This window comes from Crocodylus siamensis, chromosome 6 (assembly GCF_052110815.1).
Source record: "Crocodylus siamensis isolate JL-2025a chromosome 6, ASM5211081v1, whole genome shotgun sequence".
Classification (NCBI taxonomy): Eukaryota; Metazoa; Chordata; order Crocodylia; family Crocodylidae; genus Crocodylus; species Crocodylus siamensis.
In genome coordinates, this window is record NC_143400.1 from 19,249,886 (window position 1) to 19,275,660 (window position 25,775).

General features: G+C 61.6%; 3 protein-coding genes and 1 long non-coding RNA gene across 6 annotated transcripts; 2 read left to right on the top strand and 2 right to left on the bottom strand.

Annotated features, from left to right (window-relative positions):
* Positions 1-1,301: 1,301 nt before the first annotated feature.
* LOC149861419 (uncharacterized) lies at positions 1,302-15,844 on the bottom strand. Of its 2 annotated transcripts, none has more exons than XR_016443323.1 (3): positions 15,817-15,844; positions 14,126-14,206; positions 1,302-1,474 (listed from the first exon to the last, which is right to left on the bottom strand). It is a non-coding gene; the product is annotated as an uncharacterized LOC149861419 (long non-coding RNA). The 2 variants fall into 2 exon arrangements; XR_016443322.1 differs by lacking the exon at positions 15,817-15,844 and adding an exon at positions 15,316-15,396.
* Positions 3,063-9,429, top strand: PCOLCE (procollagen C-endopeptidase enhancer). Of its 2 annotated transcripts, XM_090055689.1 has the most exons (10): positions 3,063-3,220; positions 4,171-4,279; positions 4,582-4,828; positions 5,546-5,620; positions 6,845-6,969; positions 7,936-8,072; positions 8,186-8,466; positions 8,650-8,721; positions 8,844-9,014; positions 9,195-9,429. In XM_090055689.1, the coding sequence occupies exons 1-10, from the start codon at positions 3,123-3,125 to the stop codon at positions 9,341-9,343; spliced, it is 1,464 nt and encodes a 487-aa protein (XP_089911815.1). In that variant the 5' UTR covers positions 3,063-3,122; the 3' UTR covers positions 9,344-9,429. The 2 variants fall into 2 exon arrangements, with proteins under 2 accessions (XP_089911815.1, XP_089911817.1); XM_090055691.1 differs by lacking the exon at positions 5,546-5,620.
* FBXO24 (F-box protein 24) lies at positions 10,118-13,950 on the bottom strand (the record flags this gene model as incomplete). The annotated part of the gene is made up of 8 exons (XM_090051180.1): positions 10,118-10,515; positions 11,024-11,194; positions 11,633-11,764; positions 11,849-11,970; positions 12,260-12,418; positions 12,784-13,003; positions 13,112-13,341; positions 13,752-13,950. Coding segments are annotated over 8 exons (1,551 nt in total), but the record flags the coding sequence as incomplete, so codon positions are not given.
* Positions 15,845-16,001: 157 nt separating the features above from the next.
* LRCH4 (leucine rich repeats and calponin homology domain containing 4) lies at positions 16,002-25,530 on the top strand. The gene is given in 19 exon segments (XM_090055866.1): positions 16,002-16,252; positions 19,177-19,321; positions 19,764-19,890; positions 19,972-20,077; positions 20,728-20,864; positions 21,057-21,148; positions 21,377-21,473; positions 21,704-21,785; positions 22,216-22,292; positions 22,389-22,454; positions 22,457-22,548; positions 22,624-22,668; positions 22,778-22,817; positions 22,912-22,957; positions 23,164-23,271; positions 23,362-23,429; positions 23,619-23,756; positions 23,904-23,981; positions 24,344-25,530. Coding segments are annotated over 19 exon segments (1,881 nt in total). The 5' UTR covers positions 16,002-16,071; the 3' UTR covers positions 24,500-25,530.
* The last annotated feature ends 245 nt before the right edge of the window (positions 25,531-25,775 follow it).

The window sequence follows — 25,775 nt, forward strand, 5'->3', positions numbered from 1 at the left end:
GTTTAGACTAAACATCAGGAGGCGCTACTTCACAGTCAGGGTGGCTAGGATCTGGAATCAACTTCCAAGAAAAGTGATGATGGCTTCTACCCTGGGGGTCTTTAAGTGGAGGCTTGATGATTACCTGGCTGGGGTCACTTGAGCCCAGTTTTCTCTCCTGCCCAGGGCAGGGGGTTGGACTAGAAGATCTGCAAAGTTCCTTCCAGCCCTATATCTATAAATAAGAAAGGGTTTCTTTACTACAAGTATTCAAAATCAAGTCAAGTGAGCCCAAACCAAATCAAAGTCCAGTAATTAGCTATAAGGTGATGATTTCTTACAAAACAGGTGACAAAGAGGCGGTCTATTTCTCTTCAACTTCTCGAGAAAGTTGGGCACATCAGCAGCTGGTGTCAGAGATTTCTCTGTTTGCTGTTTTACAAGAGGTTATCCAGTCTGGAACATATCAAGCAGCTGATTAACAACCAGGAATAACATACATATTCTTAGAAAACAAGGTAAATCATGAGAGAAGAACAGAAACAAAAGTAAATCAGGAGACACCTATCACATACAGAGAATGTCTCTTCCTGCACATAAGCACAAGTTAATCGCAAAAGAAATATTTACTGTACTAATTAATCAAAGATAGACATTTCACATGGTTACACACCAGACAACTAGCAGCCTGTCTGAAATCATCCTGAATATAGCAAGATAAGCTGGAAGAGATACCTCATTATTTCTTCTTAGATGGCCTAGCCGTGAACTCGCATCCTCTTGCATTATGCAGTTAGCATCAGTATTCTGTATTTTGACTTTTGTGAGTAGGGCCAAGCTTAGCATGAGCTTCAGAGTCATCACTCCCCACTTCATACACTCATTTACCCCCAATACCCCTCCATTGCCCCTAATACACCCAAACCTTTTTTTTCCTACAGTGCCCATGTAGCAGGGATTGGGCACGTCTTGTTTGGGCAACCTCCTTCCCTCTGCATGCCATGTCCCATGGTACCACTTGGATGGAGAAGGGCCCTGTGGAAAGCTGCCTTACATGTGGCCTAGGGTTTGTAGCGGGAAGTCATGGATCCACCTTTTTCACACCACAGCTGCTTCCACCCTTGGGCTTTAATGGCACTGGGTGAGTACCCGAGTCCTCTGTGGAGACCCACCACGCCCTTGTTAAACCCCTGACCCTGGGGCTCAGTTTGGTCCAATTGTCCATTTTTCGTCTTTTTACTTCCATGATATTCATTGTGACCCAAAAGTAATAACTCAAAACAAGGGGTGGTTATTTAGTGACAAATCCCCCTTCTCCTGGGGACCTTTATTTGCAATACATGGCCTAATGCACCCAAAGTCACTGGCTCCACTTCCAGCTTAGTCTCTCTTTTGTGTCGGAAATACTTTCTCATGTTGTTATTTTCCAGGTAGTCCAGCAGATCACACCTCTCTCTTCCTGGGGGTCAAAACTGCACAGGCCAAAGTCGACTGACTTGAAAAAGGGAAAGAACGGTAGTATTGCATCTTGTCTAGCAAGATCTATATATATCTTCTAGTAATATTTGTTCCAGTAATGTATTTTCCATCATCATGTATTTTCAAATGAATTTCATGCAAAACTTTTTGGCAATAAAGGTAAATGTCTTTTTCTTATGCACAAGTCAGAGACACTGTTATTGTGTGGCCCACGCCTGCCTTCTGCAGCCCTGGAAAGAGAGCAATCACTGGGCCCTGGAACAGCTGACACATGGAACCAGGGCAGGTTGGTGCTCAGATCCTACTCCCCTTTCAATTACAGTCAGCCCAAAACGAACAAGGCTGCACGTTTCACTGCTGTGAGCAGTGGACACTTTGAGCAGGGGTCTTTCTACTTCTGCCTGCCTCTGTTTGCCGTTGACCTGGCCTCGTGAAACACATGGGTTTTTGCACGAGGACTGTCATTTGAAGTGGGGGGGGTCACCAGAGACCGGAAAGGGTAGTGGCAAAAGAAATGGGGTATGGCCCACACTCCTCTCCTGGGATGAGTGTCATTTGACAGAACTCGCACAAGGGCTCATGCAAGGGGAGGTTTTTACGAGACAGGGTGAGTAGCAAAGGGAAAGAAGAATGGTTTTTACTCTCCACCCCCTTGTGCACCAATGGGATCGGTGTCACATGAGCATTGTGCAAAACCTCGCACAGGGACTTTTTCATGGGGAGGGTTGGTAGCAGAGGGAAAGGGAAAGGCTTATTTCTCCCTTACCCCTCCTACTGCAGTGGAATCTGTGTCACATGACTAGGCCCCTCCAGCCCTACAGAGAACCCAGGGGGCTGAGGGGTGGAGATAAGTGGAAGCCCCGCCCCCTTGTCCTGGACCCGCCCCCTCGTCAGCCCCGCTGTCCCCCTTCCCAGCAGAGGCCCACCCCCAGAGGCAGCCACTTCTGGGGAGGCTCTGGCAGCATATAACAGGGGCCCAAATCTGGAAGGGGCAGGAGTGCAATTGGGTCACATAGGGCTGCGGGGGGTCTTCGAGCTGTCACTCACGGGGGAGACAAAGGAGAGAACCCAGGCGTCCGGGCAGTGCAGGCCGGGACTGAGGGGTACTGTTGGCAAGAGGGGCGCGACCCCGCCCCCCACCGCCAGCCTGCCTCCCTATTGGTCGAGCGGCACCCGACGTCTGCGGTCACGTCAGCGCCATGGCGGGAGCTTCAACCAGGGCGCGCTTCAAAGGGGCCGGATAGGGACCCGCCCTTTAGGCCTGTAGCCCCACCCAGCACATCTAGGCTCCGCCCACTAGGCGACCCCAGATTCAGCCCCGCCCCTAGGGGGAATCCCCCTACCTTAGCCCCGCCCCTAGCAAGGGGATTTCCCCTAGGCCCGCCCTCTAGGGTTTCCCCCAGACCTTAAGAGGGAACACCCACACCATCTCCCTCCCCCCGCCCCCTTATCGAGCCCCGCCCCCAAGGGAATCCCCAGCCGCTGCCCAGGGAGTCCCCGCCTCCGGGGGGGAACCCCCGGCCCTAGCCCCGCGCCCGGGGGAACCCCGCGCCCGGGGGCGGGGCTCTCCCGTCCGTATCTCCGCCCCCCCGAAGAGGCTCCGCCCCCCGGGGGAGGCCCTCCCCGGCTCGGGGTGTCATTCTCGCCAGCGCGTCTGCCCCGCCATGAGCCCCGGGTCCGGCCGCCTCCTGCCGCTTCTCTGGCTCTGCGCCCTCGGCCGGCCCGGGCTGGGCCAGGGCCCCGCTGCCCCCAACGCCTCCAGGTAGCGGCCCGGTCCTGCCCACGGGAGCCCCTAACCCCGACCCTGTCCCCGGGGAGCCCCCAGGCCCGTCCCCGATCCTGCCCCTCCCCGTACCCCTCACCCCCAGGCCCGGATTCTGCTGTCCGGGCCTCGATCCGAGAAGTCAGGCGAGCGCAGTGTGGCGGTGCCCCTCACTCCCGTCCCGCAGCCCCCATGCTCCCAGCCCCTCTGCCCTGGCAGCCGCGGTCCGTCCCCCCGCCCAACACACTCACACGCTGCCCCCCCGCACTCGCCCCCCGACCCTTGTTTCTGACTCCCCGCCACGTCGTCGGGGGGACCCCTCAAGATAGCAGCCAGTGGCCGAGGGGGCTGCAGGTCGGGAGTACAGGGCACCGGGCGGGCGGGGCAGGACTGAGGGGCAACGGGAGGGATGGGCCAGGAGTAGGGGGCACCACGGTGCTGCGCTCGTGGCGGGGCGGCCCCGGGGCCCGGCTCCAGCACATCTGGAATGGTTTAAGGCTGTCGGGGCTGGAGCTGCCAGAGGCGGGACCAGGCCAAGCGCCCGGATTCCCGGCATTCCTGGAGCCCGTGTCAGGGACAGCTGCGGAGGCAGGGGGGAGGGCACAGCTGGCACAACATCTGGATGGGGGTGGGCCTGGATGGACAGACCCAGACAAACCTCCCTGCCCTGGTGCCCCTCACTCCCGACATGATCATAACGGTGCGCCCATCCAGGATGATGACCCTCACTCCTGACCTACAGTTCCCCCCCCCGCACTTCCCAGATGTGGGGCCCTGGGGGAATCCTCCTGGCCTTTCTCCTGTTTTCGTCCCCCGCAGCCTGGCTGCTGTCCCCCGGCCAGGACAAACAAGGGCTCCTGCCTGGACACCGAGGACAGCCGTTGGCTTAAGGGCCCGGGGTGGGGGCTGCGGGTCGGGAGTGAGGGGCACTGAGCCCATGTCTCCGGCAGGCCTGTGTTCCTGTGCGGGGGGGAGCACTCTGGGGATGCGGGGTACGTCGCCAGTGAGGGATTCCCCAACTTCTACCCTCCAAACAGTGACTGCACCTGGACCATCACAGTAAGTGCGTGTCGGGGGTTGGCGAACTTGGGAGGGTCCTCTCTCTCCCTGCCCCAGGCTCCATCATGGTTCCCCTGTCTCCCCAGCCCAGCCAATGCCCCTCACTCCCGGCCCATAGCCCTCCCAGCCTTACCCACAGCCCTCCCAGTGCCCCTCACTCCCAACCTGCAGGCCCTCCCCCCAGCCCAGCTGGTGCCCCTCACTCCCAACCTGCAGCCCCCCAGCCCCACCGATGCCCTACACTCCCGACCCGCAGTCCCCTACCCTCCCAGTGCAGCGGTGCCCCTCACTCCTGCCTGCAGGTGCCAGAGGGGCAAGTGGTGATGTTGACCTTCCGTGTGCTGGACCTGGAACCCGACCCCAGCTGCCGCCATGACTTCCTGGAGGTGTTGAGCGGGGCCCAGCGCCTGGCACGTGTGTGTGGGACCCTGCGGCCTGGCACCATCATCACGCCCGGGCGCCGTGTGCAGCTGCGCATGGTCAGCGACGAGGCCACCAGTGGCCGCGGCTTCCTGCTCTGGTTCTCTGGCGCTCTGCCCCATGTCAACGGTGAGGGCCCTGACCGCCTAGCACCCAGAGGCAGCAGGAAACCCAGGCTGCCTCCAGGACAAGTGGGAGGGGTTTCCCACAATGCACCTCTGCAGTGGCCCCCAGGAAGCAGAGGGTGATGGAGATGGTTTCCCACAATGCACCTCTGAATTGGCCTCCAGGGAGCAGAGGATTGTGGGAGATGGTTTCCCACACTGCCCTTCTTTGTCTGATACAGCAGGGGCTATTGGGAATGCATTACCCACAAGGCACCTCTCTAATGTTATTTGTAGAGCAAGGAGATGTGGGTAATGCTTTCCCATCATGCACCTCTCTGTGGGTGGGGGGGCCAATGGAGCAGGGGCTTGTGGGAACATGAAGGATCCATAGTGCACCTCTGAAGCAAAGGATTATGGGAAGGGATTTCCCACCATGCACTCTTCGGCTGGGGCCAATGGAGCAGGGGATTATGGGAAGGCATTTTCCACAAGCCACTTCTCTGAGGCTAACAAAAGAAAGCATTCTGGGAAACAACCTCCCTCATGCCCTCCCCCCAGTGTCTGCCAGAGCCCTTAGAGGAAAGTATGCTGGGAAATGCTCTACACGACCCACTGCAATGCATTATGGGAAGCCACCCTGGCCCCCCCACACCTCTGGGTGCCCCCCCGCTGCCCTGCTTGGCGCCCCTCCCCCACCTACCCCCCCCCCACCTATCCCAACCTGCGGGACCTTTTGCAGGGCCCAGGCGGCGGCGCCCGGGGTCAAAGGTTAGAGCCCCCCGGGTGCTAGGGGAGAGCTGGGACTATTGGAGCGGTGAGTACCAGGGCGGGGGGGGCCGGGGGCAGCCGGGGTTTCTGGGAAATCTCTGCCAGGAGGATTCTGGGAGCACAGGGCCTCTCCTCTCCTCTTCTCCCCACTTCCCGCCTCGCCTTGCTCTGCCCCCCCCATCCACGCGTGGCCTGTCATTAACCCGACCGCGGAGCCTGGGCTAATTGCAGCCTGTGACGAGCCTGGCGCTGTCCCTTGGGTCCCGCGCCCGCCTGCCGGGCGCCGCTCGCCACAGCCGCCCTCACCAGCCCATGGGGCGGGCGCTGTGTGTGCACAGCAGGTGTTGCATGGGGAGCTGGGGGTTTGCACATGGACCTGACTTGGTGGCACGTGGAGCTGGAGGGATTGCATGGTGGCTGCATGCTTGGCATGTGGGTGGTTTGCACGTGGGTCTGGAACTTTCACATGGAACTAGGGTGGTTTGCACATGGATTGGGGGCATTTCCATGTGGGTCTGGGGCATTTGCACGTAGCTCGGAGGGTTTTCACAAGGATTTGGGGTTGTTTACCTGTGAATCTGGGTGTTTGGGGTTGTTTACCTGTGAATCTGACTGAATCTGGGTGTTTGCATGTGGTCCTGGGTGAGTTGGGTGTATTTGCATGTGTATCGAGGGGGCTTTCACATGAGTCTGGAGGTTTGCATGTTCATCAGTGGTGTTTGCATGGGGATCTGGAAATTGGCATGGGCATTTGGAAGTTTGCATGTGAGGCTGGGGTGTTTTGCTTGTGGATCAGGGCTCTTTTCACATGGAGCTATGGGGCTTGCATGTGGGTCTGGGGGGGTTGCATGTGGATCAGGGAGTTTGCACGTGGGGTGTGGGCATGAGGGCCTGGGATTTACACAGGCATCTGGTTTTGTTTGTACGTGGATCTGGGGCGTTGAATATGAATCTGGGGAATCCTCTCATGTGGATCTGGGGGTGTTTGAACATGGATTGCAGGTGGGCATACGTGGAGCAGGGTGTGTACATGTGAATCTGAGGAGCTCGCATGTGGCTCTAGGGGATCTGCACGTAGATAGGTGGACCTTGGAGGGGGGTGTCCTCATGTTCTCATGCCCAGGCAGGTGTGAGCATGCGTGGAGGGGGGGCGCGGGCATGCTTGCCATCACATGAGGAGCCTGGCACTGGATCCCCACGCATGAGGATGGGCGAGGGTTTATGAGGGGCAGTTATTGCAGGCTCTGACCACCCCCACCATGTCCCCCAGACCAGCAGTTCTGTGGGGGGCGCCTGGAGAAGCCCCAGGGCACCATCAAGACCCCGAACTGGCCTGACAGCGACTACCCAGCTGGCATCAGCTGCTCCTGGCACATCATCGCCCCCCCAGGCAAGGTGGGCAGGGCTGGGGATGGGGCTTCTTGCTGTGGGTGGGGCAGGGTGGGGTAGGGCCCATCGGCTAGGTGGAGATGGAAAGTCTAGGGGTGGGGCCTGTTTGAGTGGGCGGGGCTAGGAGATTGGGAGCAGGGTTTATGGAGGTAGGGTTATGGCAGGGGTGGGCAAAATGCAGCCCGTGGGGCTGGGTGCAGCCTGCCAGGCCATTCTATCCGGCCTGTGGGTCCCCTAAAAAAATTAGAAAATTAATATATATCTACCCTTGGCTGCCTGTCATGCAGCCCTCAGTGGCTTGCCAAAACTCAGTAAACGGCCCTCTGCCCAAAATAATTGCCTGCCCCTGGGCTACAGGGGGTGGGGAGGTGGGACAGGGCCTGTTGGAGTAGGCAGAACTAGGGGGTTTGAGGGAAGGGCTTATAGGCATGGGAGGGGCTGGGGGCTCTGGGGGCCAGGCCTGTTGGAAGAGTCGAAGCTAGCGGGGTTGAAGGTGGGGGATATAGAAGTGGTAGGGTGGTTGGGGGAAGGGTCTACAGTGGTTGGCAGCCCTGGGATGAGGTCTATTGAGTAGGCGGGGCTAGGCAGTTTGGAGGTGTGGTTTATAGAGTGGCAACTGGGGGATCTGGGGGTGGGGCTTATGGGAGGAGGCAGGGCCAGGGTGCTTGGGGGCAGGGCTTACAGATGTGGGCAGGACTGGGAGCTTAGGGGCATGACCTATAGGGATGGGTGGGGTTAGGGGTGTGGCTTATGGGGTGGGCGGGGTTGAGAGTCTTGAGGCAGGGCCTATTGGAGTGGGTGGGTCTAGGGATGTGGTTTATGGGATGGATGCAGCTGGGAGCCTGTTGGAGTAGGTGGGGATGGGAGGCTTGGGGTGGGGAGGGCTGAAGGGCCTGGGGGCAGGGCCTAGAGGAGGAGGCAGGGCTAGGGGCCTGGGGCGGGGCCTAAAGACTGACGCCTGCCCCGGGGCAGGTGATCGAGTTGACCTGGGGCAAGTTCGATGTGGAGGCTGACACCTACTGCCGCTACGACTACGTCAGCGTCTTCCAGGGCGGGCAGAGTGACGACGCGCGGCGTGTGGGGCGCTTCTGTGGCGACACCAGCCCTGAGTGAGCCCCAGACCCCTGGGATTGGGGCCTCTGCCCTCGGTGCCAGCATGGGGGCCGCTGGTTGGGAGTGAGGGGCACAAGGGGGCTGCATTAACCCCTTACTCCTCCTGCAGCCCTATCATCTCGGAGGGCCAGGAGCTGCTGGTCCAGTTCGTCTCAGACCTGAGTGTCACAGCCGATGGCTTCGCCGCCACCTACACCACTTGTGACCCCAAGGAGCTGGCCGAGCGTGGCCCCTCGCCTGTCGCGCCCCCCCCGCTGCCCCCTGTTCCCAAGCCGGGCCCTGGCAAGGGCAAGGGCAGCAAAGACCCCAGCAAGGCCAAGCCGCCACCCACGGCCCCGGCCCTGCCCCCATCATCTCCTGAGGGTCAGCTGCCCAGCACCGTCCCCACAGGTAAGGATCAGGCCCCCCTGTGCTCCCCCCCCAGAATCGAGGCAAGCCCCCCTAGATGGGACTAGGCCCATATGGCGGGAGGTGATCCTTAGGCCCAGGATCGGGCCCCAAACCCCTGCCGCCTCCACCCCAAACCAGGATTGGGTGCCCCCCCACACTGACCCCTGCATCTGCCCCCACCAGGCCCCATCTCCTGCCCCAAGACCTGCCGGCGGACGGGGACCCTCCAGAGTAACTTCTGTGCCAGTGACTTCGGTGAGGAACCCAGGTGTCCGGGCTGGGGGGGCAGGGGGCTGTGGGTCAGGACTGAGTGGCACCGGCGGCACTGGTTCTGAGGGGGGCACCGTGGTTTCACCCTTGTGCCTGTCCCTCCCCAGTGCTCACGGGGACTGTGAAGGCCATGACCAGAGGCCCTGGTGAGGGCATCACAGCAACCGTCGCCGTGGTGACTGTCTACAAGGCCGGAGCCTTGGTGCTGCCCCAGCCCCACAAGGGGGCGTTGCTGCGCCTGGCCGTGGCCTGTCGCCAGTGCCCCCAGCTCAAGAAAGGTGAGTCCTCCCCAGAGCTGGGCGCATCCTAGCTCCATTACACCCAACCCAGCCCCACATTGTTGGGTGCATTTGGGCCCCATTACAGCCAGCCTGGCTCCCCAGAGCTGGGTGCACCCAGGCCCTGTTCTCCCCCACCTGATGCTCCAGCCCAGACTCAGCCGCCCCATCTCCCCACAGGCGCCAGCTACATCCTGATGGGGCGGCTGGACGACACTGGGGACCCCCGGCTGTCCCCCGAGAGCTTTGTGGTGCAGTTCCGGCCCCCCCAGCACCAGGTCCTCACCAACCTCAGCAAGCGGCCGTGCCCCCACCGCCCCCAGGCCTGACCCCCGGCTCCTCGGCCTCCCCTGGTGTGGCAGGGGATCCAGCCCCGTCTGCTCCGTGTATGCGAATAAAGGGAAAAAACCCCATGGCTCTGGCATCATCATGCGTCACAGAGTGGGATGGGGAGCTGTCGTGAGCACATGGAATGGGACCTGGGGGTGTCATCAGCCAATGGGGACGGGCTGTGGCGTGGCTGCTGTTGGGCTGGAGTGTGGCCAGGTTTAACTGAGACCCTCTGGACCTGAGATGCATCCGCCTCTGGGTAAGGTGTATCAGCAGCTGGGTATAATGGGGACCCTTGGCTTGGCACCGAGATGCAGCTGCCTCTGGGATGGAGCTAGGTGAGGGGGAGGGAACTGGGAATGACCTTCAAATGGGTCTTTGAACTGGTTGCGACTGCTGTGAACTGGAAATAAAGGTGGACTTGGAGAGCACTGGCTCTGGGCTCTGGTTGTGGCAGGGGTGCAGTTCTGGGCGGGGGGGAAAGAACCCAGGCATCTGACTCCACCTATCTGCCCTCTGACCATGTCCTGCCGATACGCCCCCCCCACATGAAAGCAGGTGGGCATGGTGGGTGGGGGCAGGTAAATGGAGGGGCTGCCCCCTGGTTGCCGTGGTCTGGGTGCATGGGGGGCCCGGCACTGAGAAGTAACTGGCTCTGGGATACAGCCTGGCAGTGGCCGGATATAACAGGCCCATTTAATAGGGGGGTTACAACCCCCCCATTTCTAGGGGTCTGCCTCCCCCCCAGTCCATGACCCCACAGGTCCCGCTGGAGCCTTTATTGATTCCTGCTCCTAATTACTATTCATGATCTGGAGGGGATCGCAGGAGAGAGGGGTCCTGGGGGCCCCCACTAGCTGCAGGGTGGGGCCTGAGCAGCACGGCGCACCAGCTCCAGGCCCTGGCACAGGAAGTGGCGCTGGGCAGGAGGCAGAGGCAGGGTGCCCACGGCCTCCTGAAGCTTGGCCACACGCCCAGGCAGTGTGGGACAGCTCTGCAGCTGTGCCAGGAGAGCAGCGCAGGTGGGTGGGACCCCAGGGCTGGGCATGGGGGGCACCGCAGGGGTCCCGGGGGGCAGGTCACGAAAGGCTGGCTGCTCCTCGATGTCATAGCTGCACAGCACGTAGAGGCCGTCACGGGTGGAGCACAGGCTGCTGGCGCTGGGAGGCACCTGCGGGGAGAGGCAGTGGCTGGCTCTGGGGTGGGGCTTTGCGGGCTGGGTGGAACAGGGCCCTGAGAGGTGGATGGTTCTGGTGTGGGGCATCAGGGATAGGTACAACATGGGCCAGGACGTGGCTGGCTCTATGGTGGGCTGTCAGAGACTGGGTAGAACAGGACACCACAAGGCAGCTGGCTCTGGAGAGGGGCATCAGGGGCTGGGTATATCAGGGCCCTGAGATGTAGCTGATTCTGGGGTTGGTATCTTGGGTGCCCCTGTGTTGCAGCTGGCTCTGGGGTACATATCCTGGGGCCCCCCATACTGCAGCTGGCTTTGGGGTAGGTATCCCAGGGCCCCCACATGCCATGGCTGGCTCTGGGGTGGGTATCCCAAGGCCCCCCATACTGCAGCTTGCTCTGGGATGGGTATCCCAGTTTCCCCTGCACAGTAGCTGGCTCTGGAGCGGGTATCCTGGGGCTCCCATACAGTGGCTGGCTCTGGGGTGCAGTGCTGAGCTCACCTCAACCTGCAGGCGGACGAAGGAGGCGCTGCCCTTGGGCCAGCCAGGCAGGCGCCCTCCGGCCCCGCAGCCACAGCCCAGCACCTCGCGGCCCCCTGCCCCACTGGGTGCCAGCACCACTGAGTGGTTCAGGCCACACCACAGGGCCAGGGGCTGGGCCAGGCTGGGCACCTGCAGGGGGAACAGAGAGCTGGCTGTGGTCGGGGGGTCTCCCTTAGGGGCATTAGGTGCTGTCTCTGGGGCTGAGGGTGGACTGGGATGCATCTGAGGACACCTGCTGGATCTCAGGGTGCCCTGGGTGTATTGGGGGGGTCCCCAATGCACCTAGTCTGGGGTGGGTGTTGGGTATAACAGGGTTCTCTGTTGTGGCTAATTCTGGCAGGGCACTGGGGGTGAGTATAACAGGACCCCCAATGCAGCTGGCTCTGGGGTGGAAACTGAGGCTGGGTGTAACAGGACCCCCTAATTCAGCTGGTGCTGGGGTAAGCACTGGGCTGGGCATAGCGGGATCCCCCCAGTGCAGCTGGCGCTGGGGTGGACACTGGGGCTGGGTATAACAGGCCCCCTGCTGCGGCTGGCTCTGGGGTGGGCCCCCTGGGGGGCTGTCACCTGGGCGGGTTCCCCGCGGTCAATCTTGTCCCCGGTGCCCAGCTGCCCATGCCGGTTGCTTCCCTGCATGAAGACGCGGCCAAATTCATCCACCAGGCCCAGGTGGTTGGAGCCCAGGGCGCAGAACAGCACCTGGGGAGGCACAGGGGAGTCAGAGGCACCAGACAAGCCCAGTGCCCACCCTCCAGGCCTGGGGTGGCTAGCCCTCCCCCTTACCTTGGTGGGCAGGCACAGCACCAGGGGCATCTGGGAGTCATGGGGGTCATAGGCATGGAGGGTGCCAAAGAGGTCCCGGTACACACCTGGGGCATGGACTTCCAAGTACACAGTGCCCTGCTCTGAGAGGGAGGGGACAGGTGTTGGTGGGGGGCTACAGGTTAGGAGTGAGGGGCACTGGCAGGGCTGGGAGGACAGGGGATGTGGGTTGGGAGTGAGGAGCACCAGGGCAGAGTGGGGGCTGTGGCTTGGGGGTGAGGGGCACCAGGGAGGTAGGGGGACAGGGGCTGGAGATCAGGAGTGAGGGGCACCAGCAGGGCTGGGAGGCAGGGGGCTGTGGGTTGGGAGTGAGGGACACCAGGGCAGGGTGGGGGCTGTGGGTTGCGGGGGAGGGCCCGGCGTTGGGGGTACCAGTGAGGAAGGCGGCGCTGTGGGGTGCAGCGGCTATGGCGATGATGGGGGCGCCTGGGTGCCCCCGCGACACCTTGCGCAGGGCCAACTGCACGGTGTAGGAGCGTGGCTGCGCCAGCTGGCTCTCATCCACACTCAGGCTGTACACACGGCCGTCTTCTGCGGGCAGGGTGCAGCACCATTTGGGTTAATGGAGCGGGGCGGGGGGAGAACACCGCGCTCCCTTCTGCAGCTGGCTCTGGGGTGGGCCTTGGTCTGGGTGGAACAGGGTTCCCTTATGCAGCTGACTCAGGGGGTGGCAGGGTGGGTATCATGGTTCCCTCGTTGTGGCTAGCTCTGGGGTGGGCTCTGGCGACAGAGTATAACGGGGTTCCCTAATGTGGCTGGCTCTGGGGTGGGTATCACAGTTCCCGTGGGGCCCCCCCAGCTGGGTATAACATGCGGTGCTGATGCTGCTGCCTCTGGGGTGGGCATAATACAGCTCGCTAATGCTGCTGGCTCTGGGGGGTGCTGCAGGCTCTCACCAGTGAGCAGCAGCAGGGTGCGAGCGGTCTCAGGGCCCAGCAGGCGCAGCTGGCGGAAGTGGAGGGCGGGGTGGAAGGTCATCTTGAAGACACGCTGCCCACCGCCCTGCAGATAGACCTCCACACAGTCGGGGGCAGGCCCCCCGCCGCCCCCTGCCCGGGTCGCCAGCACGTAGACATATTTGTGGCAGGCTGCATCGCTCCGCGGGTCTGTTGTGAACTGCGGGGGGGGGAGGGGGAGCCTGAGAGAGAGGTGTCATGGGGGTGGGGAGGGGGTCTTTCCCTAGAGGGTCCTAATCCTGACATCATTTGGAGGGGGGGGACTCACGTCCTTGGCGCCCCGGCAAAGCACAGCATAGCGAGCAGCACTGCGCCAAAGCTCAGGGGCCGGGGTCAGCGCATGACGCAGGGAGAAGAGGGTCCCAGCGTGGTCCAGCACCAGGACATGCTCCCGTGTAGGCACCAGCTTGCGGTAGCCATGTGCCAGGGCTGGGGCGGGCGGGCGGCTGGGGCCTCGCTGGCGGCCCCCAAACGGCTGCACCACCAACCCCTTGGTATCTGCAGGGGGCAGGGGGGTAGAGTGGCTCTTGTGAGAGGCCAGACACGGGGGAGGACAGGCCCTCATTCAAGGTCCGAGCACCCCCCTGTGCCAGGCAGAGCTCACAGTTGAGGGTGGCAGGGCCTGCTTGTCCAAGCCCCTCCCACCCCATGTGAGGCCGCTGAAGTTGATAGACTCTCTTTGTGTGTCCCTCAGCCCCGTGTGCAAGCTCTCCCACCCTTGTGTGAGCTCCTACCACCCCCATGTAACCCCCAGCCCCTCATGCCAGCTCCTCCTCCTCCCCCGTGAGAAGTGGCACTCATACTTGAGGTTGGTGGACTCCCCGTGTGTGGGCCCCACCTCCTCACACCAGGTGGACGTTGCAATGGAGGTCCCCTTGTGCCCACCCCGCCTTGTGTGACCCACTTACAGTTGAGCACGGCGGCCCTCTTCCAGGGGCGAGCACCGGGCAGGGTGAGTGGTGGGAGGGTGCAGAGGCGGCGGCAGGCACGGCGCCAGGCCCCCTCGCTGTCGCACACATGATACAGGGTGCGGCATGTCTGGCCCAGTGCCACAGCCGCTGACACGGGCAGAAACGACATGATGTGCTCCAGCTGTGGGGGGTCGGTGGGCAGAAGGGGCTATATGGGCTATATGGGCCCCATATATAGGGCCCTTTGGATTATATATGGGTTTTTGGACTGTATGAACCCCCCCTGCTAAAGTAAAGTATGGCTCCTCCTGCCTCCCTTGCTATATAGGCCTCCCCCCATATATGGCCCTATAGGGCCCCCCATGACTCACCAACTCAGGGGGCAGGCTCTGGATGGAGGCCGCTTCCACAGGCCCCGTCTTGTCCCCAGGGCTACGGGGCAGGTCCTTAGGCTGGGGGGGGTAATTAGGGTTAATTGCCCTAATTGCCCTCCCATCCCTGGTGCAGCATGATGCCCCTCCCCCCAGTATCTCACCCACAGGCCGGCCTCATGGAGCTCCAGGTGGGCGAGGTGCCGGAGCCCCCGTCGCCGGTGCCGGAGCCGCTGGGCCGCCCGCCGATCACCCATGGCTGCCGGCATCCCCGGGTGGGCATGCAGGTTGCCTGCCTGCCCCCCCCCCACCCGGCACAGAGCCCATGAGCTCACGGCTGTGAGGAGCCCAGGGCCAGCGCACTGTGACCTCACGGGCTAGCACTATGACCTCGCCCCGCCACTGTGTGAGCCAGGCTGGGGTGGCCTGGAGGCGTGGGCTCTGTGTGTGCATCCGGGGAAGAGGGGCCAACTGAGCTGAGCGGGCAAGTTTGGGATGCTGGAGTGTAGGGAGGGGGTGCATGCATGTATGTGTGTGTGTGTGCACGAGCGCACATATGCATTGGACCACACTATATGTTTGTTGGGGGGACACGCCTGGGTCATGTACATGCGTGAGAGTGTGTGTGTCAGATAGCTGGGCTATGTGTGTGTGTGTGTGTGTGTGTGTGAGAGAGAGAGATGTCTGGGCCCTCTGTGTGTGCCTGTGTACGTGTATGTCAGGCACCTGGGTTCCGTGTGTGCGTGCGTTGGGGAGCCATGCCTGGGTTCTGTGTGTGTGCATGTGCATCCCAGACGCCTGGATTTTATGTGAGAAAGTGTGCATGTGAGTGAGTGCATGTGCATTAGTGTGTGGAAAGTGAGATGAGCGGGTGCATGTGCACCCCAGACACCCGGGTTGTGTGTACACCTGTGTGCATGTCTGCACACACATGAACGTGTGTGAAGGAGTTTGTGCATGTAAGAGCGTACAGGCATGCGAATCAACGAGCAGTGTGGCTTGTGTTTGTCACAGTGGGCACATCTGTGCGCAAAGCTGAGGGGCAGAACCGTGAGAGTGGACAAGCCCCTGACATGGCACACACGTACACAAACCCAACCCCCGGCCTTTAGAGGTGGGCCCGCCTGCCCTCTCTTAACACGCTCCCTGCGCTGGCTATTGGCTGCTGGAGCTGACAATCACACACCCACTTCTGCCCGCCTCAGGGGAAGCCTCCGTCTGATTGGTCGGAGGGCCCACCTTCTCCCTCAGCCGCGTCCGCTTGTCCTGGCGTGGTTCGTATTCTGATTTGACGCCTCGCCTGTCACTCAACTTGCCCTTCTCCCGCCTCCTCAAGCCCCCACATCTGATTGGCCAGTGACCAATTCTTCCTTCTTCCTTCACCTCACGTTCGCCTGCTGAGATTGGCTGAGCTTTCCCCCACTTTGCACCCGGGCACCATTTTTTTTTCTTGCCCATCACTCCCCCTCATTCCGCACTGCCTTTAATGACCCGCCTCCCTCGATGCCTATTGGCTGATGCCCCCCCCAAACACACACACACACACACACACACACACACACACACACACACACACACACACACACACACACACACACACACACACACACACACGGCCTCTCGGCTCCAGATTGGCTGGTTCTTCCCACACATGGATTGGGTGGCTCCTCTTCGCTCTGTGATTGGCCCACCTTCACGTCCATCTCCTCTCCATTCGCCACGCCCCTCTGTCAACAGTCCCTCAGGGCAGGTGGATTCTGATTGGCTCCCCTGCACCCGCTTGCCCATCTCTCTGTCGCCTCATTGGCGGCTGCCTCTGCTCCGATTGGTGGAGGCGGGATGTTCGCCCCTTGGCTGGGTGGGGCCCCTTACTCCGGCAGCTGCAGTTCAGTCTAGTACCTGTGGTCATAGGAAGCGGAGTTCCTGGCTGTGGGGGGGCGGGGGGGATGGCAGAGGCGGAGCTGGCCCCGGCCCCGGCCCCGGCCCCGGCTCCGGCCTGCGCCGGCACTGAGCGGGCCCTAGAGGAAGCGGCGGCCTCGGGCTCCCTCAGCCTGGCCGGCCGGCGCTTGCGCGTCTTTCCCGGCGGCGCCGCGGAGCGCTGGGACCTCAGCGACACCACCCAGGCCGGTGAGCCCTCCCCGTCCCTTTGCCACGCCCCCTGGGGCCCCTAGGGGGACCTCTTAAGCCTCGCCCTTTTCTAAGCCCCGCCCCTTGGTGGCTTCTAGGGGAGACCCCCCCAGCCATATCCAGTGGTGGGACCCCCATAACTCTGCCCACTGGTGGCCTCTCCAGTAAGAGCTCTTTAAGCCCCGCCCCTTTTAAGCCTTGCACCCAAGGGGGTTTTTAGGGGGTACCCCCAAGCCATGGCTGCTAGTGAGACCCCCCCAGTCCTGCCTCTTTAGCCCCGCCCCCGATGGTCTTTAGGGGGAGACCCATGGCTCTGGTGGGACCTGCTCTAAGCCCCGCCCCTTTGATTGGCCACCCCCCCGTGGCTCCTAGGGGAGAGCCCCTTAAATCCTGCCCCTTTCTTTAGCCCTGGCCCATGGTGGCCCTTCTAGTGGCATCTCTCCCCCCTCTAAGGCCTGCCTATGGAGCCCCTCCCTGCAATTAATGGGAGCAAGTAATGGTGACCAGGGCAGAGGTGCGGGGGGTGGGATCTCTTCAGTCCCACCCTAATTGTTCCACTCTTTGCCCCCGAGAGCTGGAGCATTGACCCCCCCCCCCCCGTTGAAGTCGGCAAAGGCATTTAGGATCTAGGGCCTGCCAAGGCGGAAGTTGCCGGTCACGACTCCTTGAAGAGCTGAGCTGTGGCTGTCACGGGGCACACTTCCTCCTCCTCCTCCTCCTCCCCCCTCCCCAGCCTTGGAGGAAGCAGCTGCTTGTTAGTCTAAGGAGGTCTTGAGGCTGGGGGGGACCTCACTGGTACTTGTGGCAGCCTTAATGAGCTGTGGACAGCCCCCACCCAGCTTCCAGGAAGGGGGGGTCAGTCCAGGGGGCAGCCACATGCCTCAGTTTCCCTCCCCTGCAAAATGAGGAAGTGAGGGAGGTTTCTCTGGGTATGGAACAGGTGTTTCCCTCGCAGCCCCCTCCATGAGCGGTGGTGGGTGGGAACCCACTGCAGATAAGGCCCTTTTTGGGGGTTAACCCTACACATGCCAGCTCCAGGAGCTGGGAGCCTCCTTGTGGATGGTTTGCAGCCCAGAAACCTTGGGATGCTGGGAGAACCCTTCCCTCCCCAAGGGTCCTTTCAAGCCCTGCTTCTCTGTGAGATCCTGTATCCGTACCCTATGGGTCCTTCTGTCCCTACAGGACACTCCAGGACTCTGAGGGACTGCTGCTGTCTGTATGGGATTATGGGACGCTGGCTCTGTGTGCCCCTATATCTCTCTGTCCCTATAGGACACTGACTCTCATACGACTGACTGTATGAGTGACTCGTCTCTATGGGCCTCTAACTCTTGGTGTCTCTGTGTGGCCCTATAGGGTTCTTTCTTTATGGCTCTGTGTCTTTGTCTCTGGGGCTCTGACTAAGTGTCTCTTTATGACATCAAATGTCTCTTTCTTTGTCTTGATGTCACTCTGCGCATCTCTGTGCAACTATATGACTCTGACTCTGTAGGGTTGATTCTTTACGTCTGTATAAGACTTTGACTATGCAGGTGATTTTCCTCTTTCTGTGTGTCTCTGGGTCTCTATGACCCTATACATCGCTCTAGGACTCTGTCTCTTATGTCACCTTATATGTATGTATGTGACTATATGACTGTTTAGGACTGATTCCTTATGCCTCTATATAACCCTGACTATATGACTGACTGTATTTTTCTGTCTCTATGGGCCCCTGACTCCCTCTGTCTCTCTGCGACCCTACATGTCTCTTGCTGACCCTGTCCGACTCTATACGTCTCTCTGTGACCTTATCTTTCTCCTATGAGCCTATGTGAATCTATATGTCTCTTGCTGACCTTATGCAACCTTATATGTCCTTTTCTGTCTCTCTGTGACCCCATAATTTTCTCTTATGAGCCTATGTTTTTATGAGCCTGCGACCCTATATGTCTCTGTAACTGTATGGCTCTGACCATATAGGGCTGATTCTTTATGTCTCTGTACAACCCTGATGGCATTTCCCTGTGGCACTGCATGACTCTGGCCCCTGCTACCCCTTGAAGCCCCCCGGCACCCCACACCCAGGGCGCCTGTCCCCTTCTGAGCTTGGCCTGGCTGGGGAAGGGGGGTCTTAACGAGGTGGCTTCTAACAAGCTCAGTGGCCTCCCAGGCATGGATCCAGGCCTTGTACTGGGTTCCCTCATCCAGGATTTCCTATTGCTGCTTCTGTGCATGGAGGGGGAAGGCAGCAGGGGGCTTCCCTGGGTCTGATTTGGGGGGACAGGAGCCTTTGGGGTTGGGATCGGGGTGCCCCAGGTTGGAGGATCTCTCTCCACCCTCTGCTTGGCCCCATTCCCATGTTTCCCCCCTCTTTAGGACCCCCAGATTGTGGGGTCCTGAGCAGAGGGGCAAGGCTCTCTAGCCAGGCAGCCCTGGGTTCGAGTGGTAGTAGTAGTGGCGGTGGTGGTGGTGTTGGGGGTCTCCTCTTCCAGCTGGTGACATTTTGACCCTGGGAGTCATAAGAGGGCCGGGCAGGAGAACGTCTGCCCTGCCCTGGTGCCAGACCCACCCTGAACCCACAACATCCTGCCTCTGCCGGAAGTCCTGGCTGCATGACTCCCTGTCTGCAAAGGGACCCAGACACCCCCCTCCCCCCCCGCGCTATGGCTGCTGGAGGTGGGGGCTGCCTGGGCACAGAGGATGATGGGGGTGGGGGCTACCAGGGGGTTTGGGTGGGAACATGGGGGGTGTTAATTGCAGCCATGATTTGCTGGGGTTGGGGAGGGTCTTCATCTGGGGCTGAGGTTGGGAGGGTGCTGGGGGGGGATCTGGGCAGCTGGGGCTGAGATTAAGGGGTGCTAGGGGGTTTCAGGGTGTCTATCTAGCTGGGGCTGGCTGATCCCAGAGGGTCTCTGGCCTGTCTTCCCTCCCCACCCTTCCAGACCTGTCACGGAACCGATTTGCGGAGGTGCCAGTGGCTGCCTGCCAGCTGGTGGCCCTAGAGGGGCTGAGCCTCTATCACAACTGCCTGCGTAGCATTCCACCTGCCATTGCCAACCTGCAGGCTCTCACCTACCTGAACCTCAGGTAGGCTCCACCCCCACCCACAGGCGCCATCCCCAGCCCTTTGTGGGGACAGGCTTCCCAGAGAGGAGGAGGAATCACTCCCACAGTAGCATTTATTATTATTCTCATGATGCCCTGAGGTGAGCCACAGTGTGGGAAAGGTGGGGGTCCCTCTCAGGGGGCCCTGAGGGAAGGTGTGTGGGGGGGGATCACTCCCACAGTGCCCTGGGATGGGAGCAGAGGTTCACTCCTGTGATGCCCTGGGGCAGTGTGGTGGGGGGTGTCATTCCCATCTTGCCCTGGAGTGTGGGGGGAGGTTCCCCCCATGATGCCCTGGGGCAGGAAGGCTGGTGGGAGTCAACCCCATGATGCTCTGGGGTGGGGGGGGCTCACTGTCATGATGCCCTGGGCCAGGAAGGGTGGGAGGCGCCCCAAATAACTGCATCCCCTTGGCACCCCCCAGCCGCAACCAGTTGTCTTCGCTGCCTGCCTGCCTATGCCGCCTGCCCCTGCGCGTGCTTATTGCCAGCAACAACAAGCTGGCGGTGCTGCCCGACGACATCGGCGCCCTGCATGCCCTGCGCCAGCTGGTGGGTGCTGGGGATCTGTGGGAGGGAACGATTGGGGCGGGGCAGGGGCTAATGCTCCTCCCGAATTGCCGCTTGTTGCAGGATGTGAGCTGCAATGAGCTGCAGGCACTGCCACGTGGCATCGCACTCCTGGCTGCACTGCGGGACCTGAACCTGCGCCGCAACCGCCTGGCTGTCTTGCCTGAAGGTCTGGGGGGGGCCCAGGGTGGGGGGCAGAAAAAGGTTAACCCCCCCCTTCAGTGGGGGCAGAAGAGCTTGGGGGGGTCATTCCCATGATGCCCTGGGGGCAGCAGCCAGTACCATGCTGGTTTGCAGTGCGAGAGGTATCTGTCCCCCACTTCTCAGGGAGGTATTTGATGCTCCCCCAAGGGAGCTAGTACCAAGCGAGTGCGAGTGGAGCTGGGGATATCTAACGCGCCCCCCCCCCCCAAAGGCAGGCAGTACCATGTGATTGGGGCCAGCAGGGTATCTAACTCCCCACGGGAAGGCAGAGATGACCCTAGCACACTGTGGGACCGGGGGCAAATCAGGCAAAGTTATTAGCACTAGGTGGGCCCTGCAGGAGGAGCCATGGCCACTCTGCCCAGCTTCTTAGGGCCCCCCAAAGCATGCAGCCCCAGACAGTTTCTCCAATTTGACCTCCCTAGGGACGACCCTGTGGGCAGGTAATACCATGTGTTTGGGGCTGGGGGGTATCTACCCCCCCAGGGGCAGCCAGTACCATATGATCGAGGCAGGGAGGAGGCGTGTAGGCCCCCAGGGGCAGGTAGTACTCTGTGTGCGTGTGTGTGTGTGTTCTATCCACCCCACCTGACTCCACTAATGGCCCCCCTCTAGAGCTGTCAGAGCTTCCCCTTGTGCGCCTGGACTTCTCCTGTAACCACGTCTCCCGCATTCCTGCCAGCTATCGGCGCCTGCACCACCTCCAGACCATCCTCCTGGACAACAACCCCCTGCAGTCACCCCCTGCCCAGGTACCCCGTGGGGAGCTGCAGGGCAGGGGGGCAGGTACCCTGGGGAGGGCCTTGATCGGGGCCCAGAGTACGCGCACAGGCTGGGGGGGAGGGTGTTCAGGGAGCTCAAAGGTCGTGGCATGGGAACCCCTCCAAAATGGGATGTGCCCCCCTGCATCTAACCCCGCCCCCCTCTTATTTGTCCCCCTGCAGATCTGTCTCCGAGGAAAGTTCCACATCTTCAAGTACCTCAACATTGAGGCCTGTGGCAAGACAGGGCTTGACCCCAGCATTCGGCCCAATGGGTGAGGAGTGTGGCGGGGGGGTCTCCGGATGCCTGAGTTCTATCCCAGGTCCTGGGAGGAGAGGAGGGGGCAGGTCTGGGCAGGGGGAGCTGAGGGCCTGGGATGCCTGGGTTCATTCCTGGTGGGGGTGATGGGGTACTCTGTGCTGGGGGCTGGGTAGGCTTGGAGCCCAGACACCTGGGTTCTTTACGGACACAACAACCCTTTTGTGCCCCTGCCCCGCCCCAGGCTCCCTGACGAGTTCTACCCAGCACAGCCCCATGGTGGCCTTGACTCCGGCTTCAACAGCGTGGACAGTGGCAGCAAGCGGTGGTCCGGCAATGAGGTGCACCCTGCAACCTTTAGCTTCCACTACTGCCACGGCCACCCCCAGGGACCCTCTGGTAGCTTCTCACACCCTGCCTCTAGGACCCTGGGCCAGCTTTTCACGGGTCCAGATTCCACTCCTGGCCCAGCTGGTGCACCTCACTCCTGACCCACAGCCCCTCCTGGACCCCTCCTGGCTGGCCCCACCCCCGGCACTGACTCTGCCCCCACCCTCACCTTCTCTCCCAGTCAGTGGAGGAGTTTTCGGAACTGTCCTTCCGTGTGGCTGAGCTGACACGGGACCCCCGGTTGCTGCGGACCTGTGGGACAGGTGAGCCCTCATCTCCCCTTCCCCTGGACACCAGGGATCTCTTTCTGCCCCAGGAGGGGCAGTAGGCTCACTGGGTCAGAGCAGGGTGGGGGTAGTAGGGGGCCCAGACACCTGAGTTCTCTAACCAGGGGTAAGGGCTCTGAGGGGTTTGGAATGAGGGTGGGGGAACCAGACACCTGGGTTCTCTGCCAGCTTTGGGAGGGGAGTGGGAGGGAGCAGGGAGCCTGGACACCTGGGTTCTCTTTTGGCTGTGGGAGAGGAGTATGGGGCCACTGGGAGGGACTGGATGCCTGGGTTCCATCTCGGCTCTAGGCAGGCAGTGCCCTTGGGTGGCTACATGGGACCCCTCGTTTCTGATCTCGGCCCTAGCCCCCCCCAGCTCTGGCAGTGCCTCTCACTTCCAACCCATTTTACCCCTTCCTCCCCACAGCCCTAGACACTGACCTGGAGCAGATCGACTTCATCGACAGCAGTGTGAATGGGGATGAGGAGGAAGCCAAGCCCGAGGTGCGCCCGGACATCTGGGTTCTCTGGGAGGGGAGTGGGGTGCTGGGAGCCTGGATACCTGGGTCCCATGCTTTGCCTCTTCTCTGTGGCCATCAGGAGAAGCCGAAACTGGAGCCAAGCCACTTGCCCACCGTGGCGCCCAGGCCTGCCCCCCCCCCCGCGAGGACCCCCCTGGTGAGGAGCGGCGCCGCCCAGAGACCCTGCAGCTGTGGCAGGAGCGCGAGCGGCGGCAGCAGGCGCTGGAGATGTGCGACAGGTACCAGGGCAGCGGGGTCTGGTGGCCCCATGGGAAACCCCCTGGGACCCCCTGTAACCCCGGTGTCTCACACAGCTTCCGGAGGATGCCCCGCACCAGCCCTGGCCTCACTCCTAGCAGGTACAGTACCCAAATCCCCCTGGGCTTGGGGCCCAAATCCCCCTGGGGGTAGCTCTTGGTTGCCCCCTCCCTCCACATTTGGCTGAGACACCTATCTGTCTCCTCTCAGCAGCCCGGCAGAGTGTGGCTGGCAGAAGCCTCGGACCCAGGTGAGGGGGCGGGGCTCTAGGGCTTGTTGGCCAGGCCTGGAGACTCCAACCATGACATCAACCCCTGCCCCGCCCCCCCCCAATTCTGCTGTAGGGACCAGAGCAGCCTCCCAGCCCCCTACAAGCCCCGCGGCCACAGGGTAAGGACTGGGGCTGAAACGCCTGGGTTCTCGGGGTATGGGACTGGGGGGTGAGGGCTGGGGAGCCCAGATGCCTGGGTTCCCTGGCAGGTGAAGGTTGGGGGCCCAGATTCCTGGGTTCCATGTGGGCCTGGATGCCTGGGTTCTCTGGGGGTGGAGGGCCTGGATGCCCAGGTTCCCTCTGGCTCTGACCTCCATCCCCCCAGAGCTACCGCCTAGCACCAGCCCTGCATCCCGGGACCCTGGCCCTGCCCCGCGGCCCAGCAGCTTCCTGTTCCGCTCGTCCTCCCGCAGTGCTGTCCGGCCCAGCCCAGGTATGTGCCCCTCCCCCACCCCTACCCTGGGTGGGGGGGAGGGCTTGGCCTCCCCAACCCCTCTAACTCTCCCCTGACCCCCCCACCCAGCACCTGCAGCTCCTCCAGACCCCACCCCAGACCTGGATGAGAAGGAGTTAATGGCCCAGCTGCGCCAGGTGTGGACCAGGGGATTGGGCAGGGAGGTGGCTGTAGGCCTGGGTTCTTCTCCACTTTAGGAGAGGAATTGGGGGCTGGGAGGTGAGTGCAGGGCTGTTGGGAGGGGTGGGGATGTGAGTGTGGTCCCTGGGACCTGGATGTCTGGGTTCAGCCCTCCCTCCTGTCTTATTTCTCCCTCCCCCATGCAGGCCATTGAATCGCGGGTGCGAGTAACACTGGGCGAGGACCTGGGGGCAGCGCTGGCCAATGGGGCAGTGCTGTGCCAGCTGGCCAATCAGCTGCAGCCCCGCTCTGTGCCTCTCATCCATGTGCCCTCCCCTGCTGTGGTGAGTCCGGAGACCCCGTTCTCCCCTAGGCCTGGGAGTGGTGGGGGACTCTGGGCCCAGATGCCTGGGTTCGATGGGTCTTGGGCTGGGCAGTGAGAGCAGCCGGGCCTGGATGCCTGGGTTCATCCTGAGCTCCTGCCCCCACAGCCAAAGCTGAATGCTGTGAAGAGCCGCAAGAATGTAGAGAGCTTCTTGGAGGCCTGTCGGCGAATGGGGGTCCCCGAGGTACCTGGAGGCAGGGCCTGGGCTGGGGAGATAGGGAGCAACCAGGGGCCCTCCCAGGTTCCCACAGTGCCCTGGGGTAGCCCAGCCCCAAAGCCGGGTTGGGGTAGGGGAGCTGGGGGACAGGAGCCTAGACTCCTGGGTTCTCCAGGAGGGGGATAGGGCCTGTCAAACTGGGGGGTGGGGGAGCCAAGATGCCTGGGTTCTCTGGGGGGGCGTGAAGGTGTGTCTGAGTTGTCTTGGGGTGTGCGTGTTGAGGGGGGGGGTCCAGGAGCCTGGACCTCTGGGTTCTTGGGGGTGGGGGGTGGGTCTGGAGGCCCAGGTCTGCTGCGCTAATGCTGCTGTGTGTCTCTTGCCATGTGCAGGCCACCCTGCCTCTGGCACCTGCCGGCCTACACCCCCTGGACCCGGAGGACCCCCCACCGCCTGCCACTCCCTCACCCCTGGCCTCCTTTGCCCTCTTCTACGTGTGCTCCATGGCCCTGCTCTACCTGGCCTACCAGCGCCTCTGCCCCTTCTGAGGGCGGGGGCTGGTCCCCTGCTGCCCCATCCCCATGTTGCCTGCTTGCCTCGGGGGACCTCGCATGAGAGCTCTCACAGGAGGGCCCCTGTGCTGCTCACCCAGGCGCCTGCTTTGCATAGGGCCAGGCCCTCTGCGCTGCCCCTCACCCCAGTGTCCTCTGCTCTCTTGGGGCCGCCAGGGGCGTTACAGCCCTGGCACCTGGCTCCCACTGCCAGTCAGTATGGTGCCATACTGCCCACCCCTCCAGTCTGTGTGACGCTTTATGGGATCTCAGGGGCACTCAGCCCCACCCCCCAGTCCGTACGAGGTCTTACCAGCCCCTTGGGCAACCCTTAGCCCCTCAGTCTGTATGAGGCCTTATTGGACCCCAGGGGCACTGAGCCCCCCCCCACTCCCTCTGCAATCTATATCTATATGATGCCTTATTGGACCTCAGCCTACACGAGGCCTTATCAGCCCCCTGGTAGACCCTGGTACCCTGGTCCATACGATGGCTTATTGAATTCCCAGGGTGCCTAGCCCCTCCCCCCCCGTGAGGCAGCCCCTGGGGAGACCCTAATCTCCCCCCCATACAAGTCCTTACTGGACTACAGGGGTGCCCAGCTTCCTCCCCTCTATATGAAGCCTTATCAGGCCCTGGGGAGACCCTAACCTCCCCAGTCCATATAAGGCCTTGCTGGACCCCAGGGGGTACCTAGCCTCCTCAGTCTACAAGGTCTTATCACACCCCAGATCCACCCCGCCCCCCCAGTCCATACCAGGCCTTATAGGGGATGGGAAGGACCCACCCTAGGATCCTCACCCCCTTGCCCTGCCTCAGTTTCCCCATACCTGTGGCCTTTGCACCCACTCCTCAGATTATGCACCCACCCAGGTGGATGCTTTACCTTGTGGTGTGTGGGGGTGGGGTGAGGTTCAGACCGCCCCCCACCCCAGCCTTATCTTTGCTGCCATGAACACTATTAAGTTATAGACAGAGAAGAGTTTATATTTGATATTTTATGGGTAAAAACCAGTGCGAGACCAGTACTCTCCCTGCGTCCGCTCCTTTTTTTCTGCCTTTGTTTTGGGGGTGGGGTGGGAGGCGTGTCTGTCTGCCCCCCACAGGCTTGAATCATCGCTTGGTCTGTGTGTCTCCGTCCATCCGTCCGTCTGTCCAGCGTCGGCATCTGCTTCATGGGCCTGGGTAGGCCAGGGGGGGCTCGTATGGAGAGGGGACCCCCAGATGTGAGCAACCCTCCTCTCCATGTACATAAAACGGGGGCTTTTATGGT

Bases quoted from the DNA above. Each gene is read 5' to 3' on its own strand.
- PCOLCE (XM_090055689.1), top strand. From the start codon at position 3,123: ATGAGCCCCGGGTCCGGCCGCCTCCTGCCGCTTCTCTGGCTCTGCGCC. The intron at 3,221-4,170 runs GTAGCGGCCCGG...TGTCTCCGGCAG, and splicing joins GCTGCCCCCAACGCCTCCAG to GCCTGTGTTCCTGTGCGGGG. The intron at 4,829-5,545 runs GTGAGGGCCCTG...GACCTTTTGCAG, and splicing joins CGCTCTGCCCCATGTCAACG to GGCCCAGGCGGCGGCGCCCG.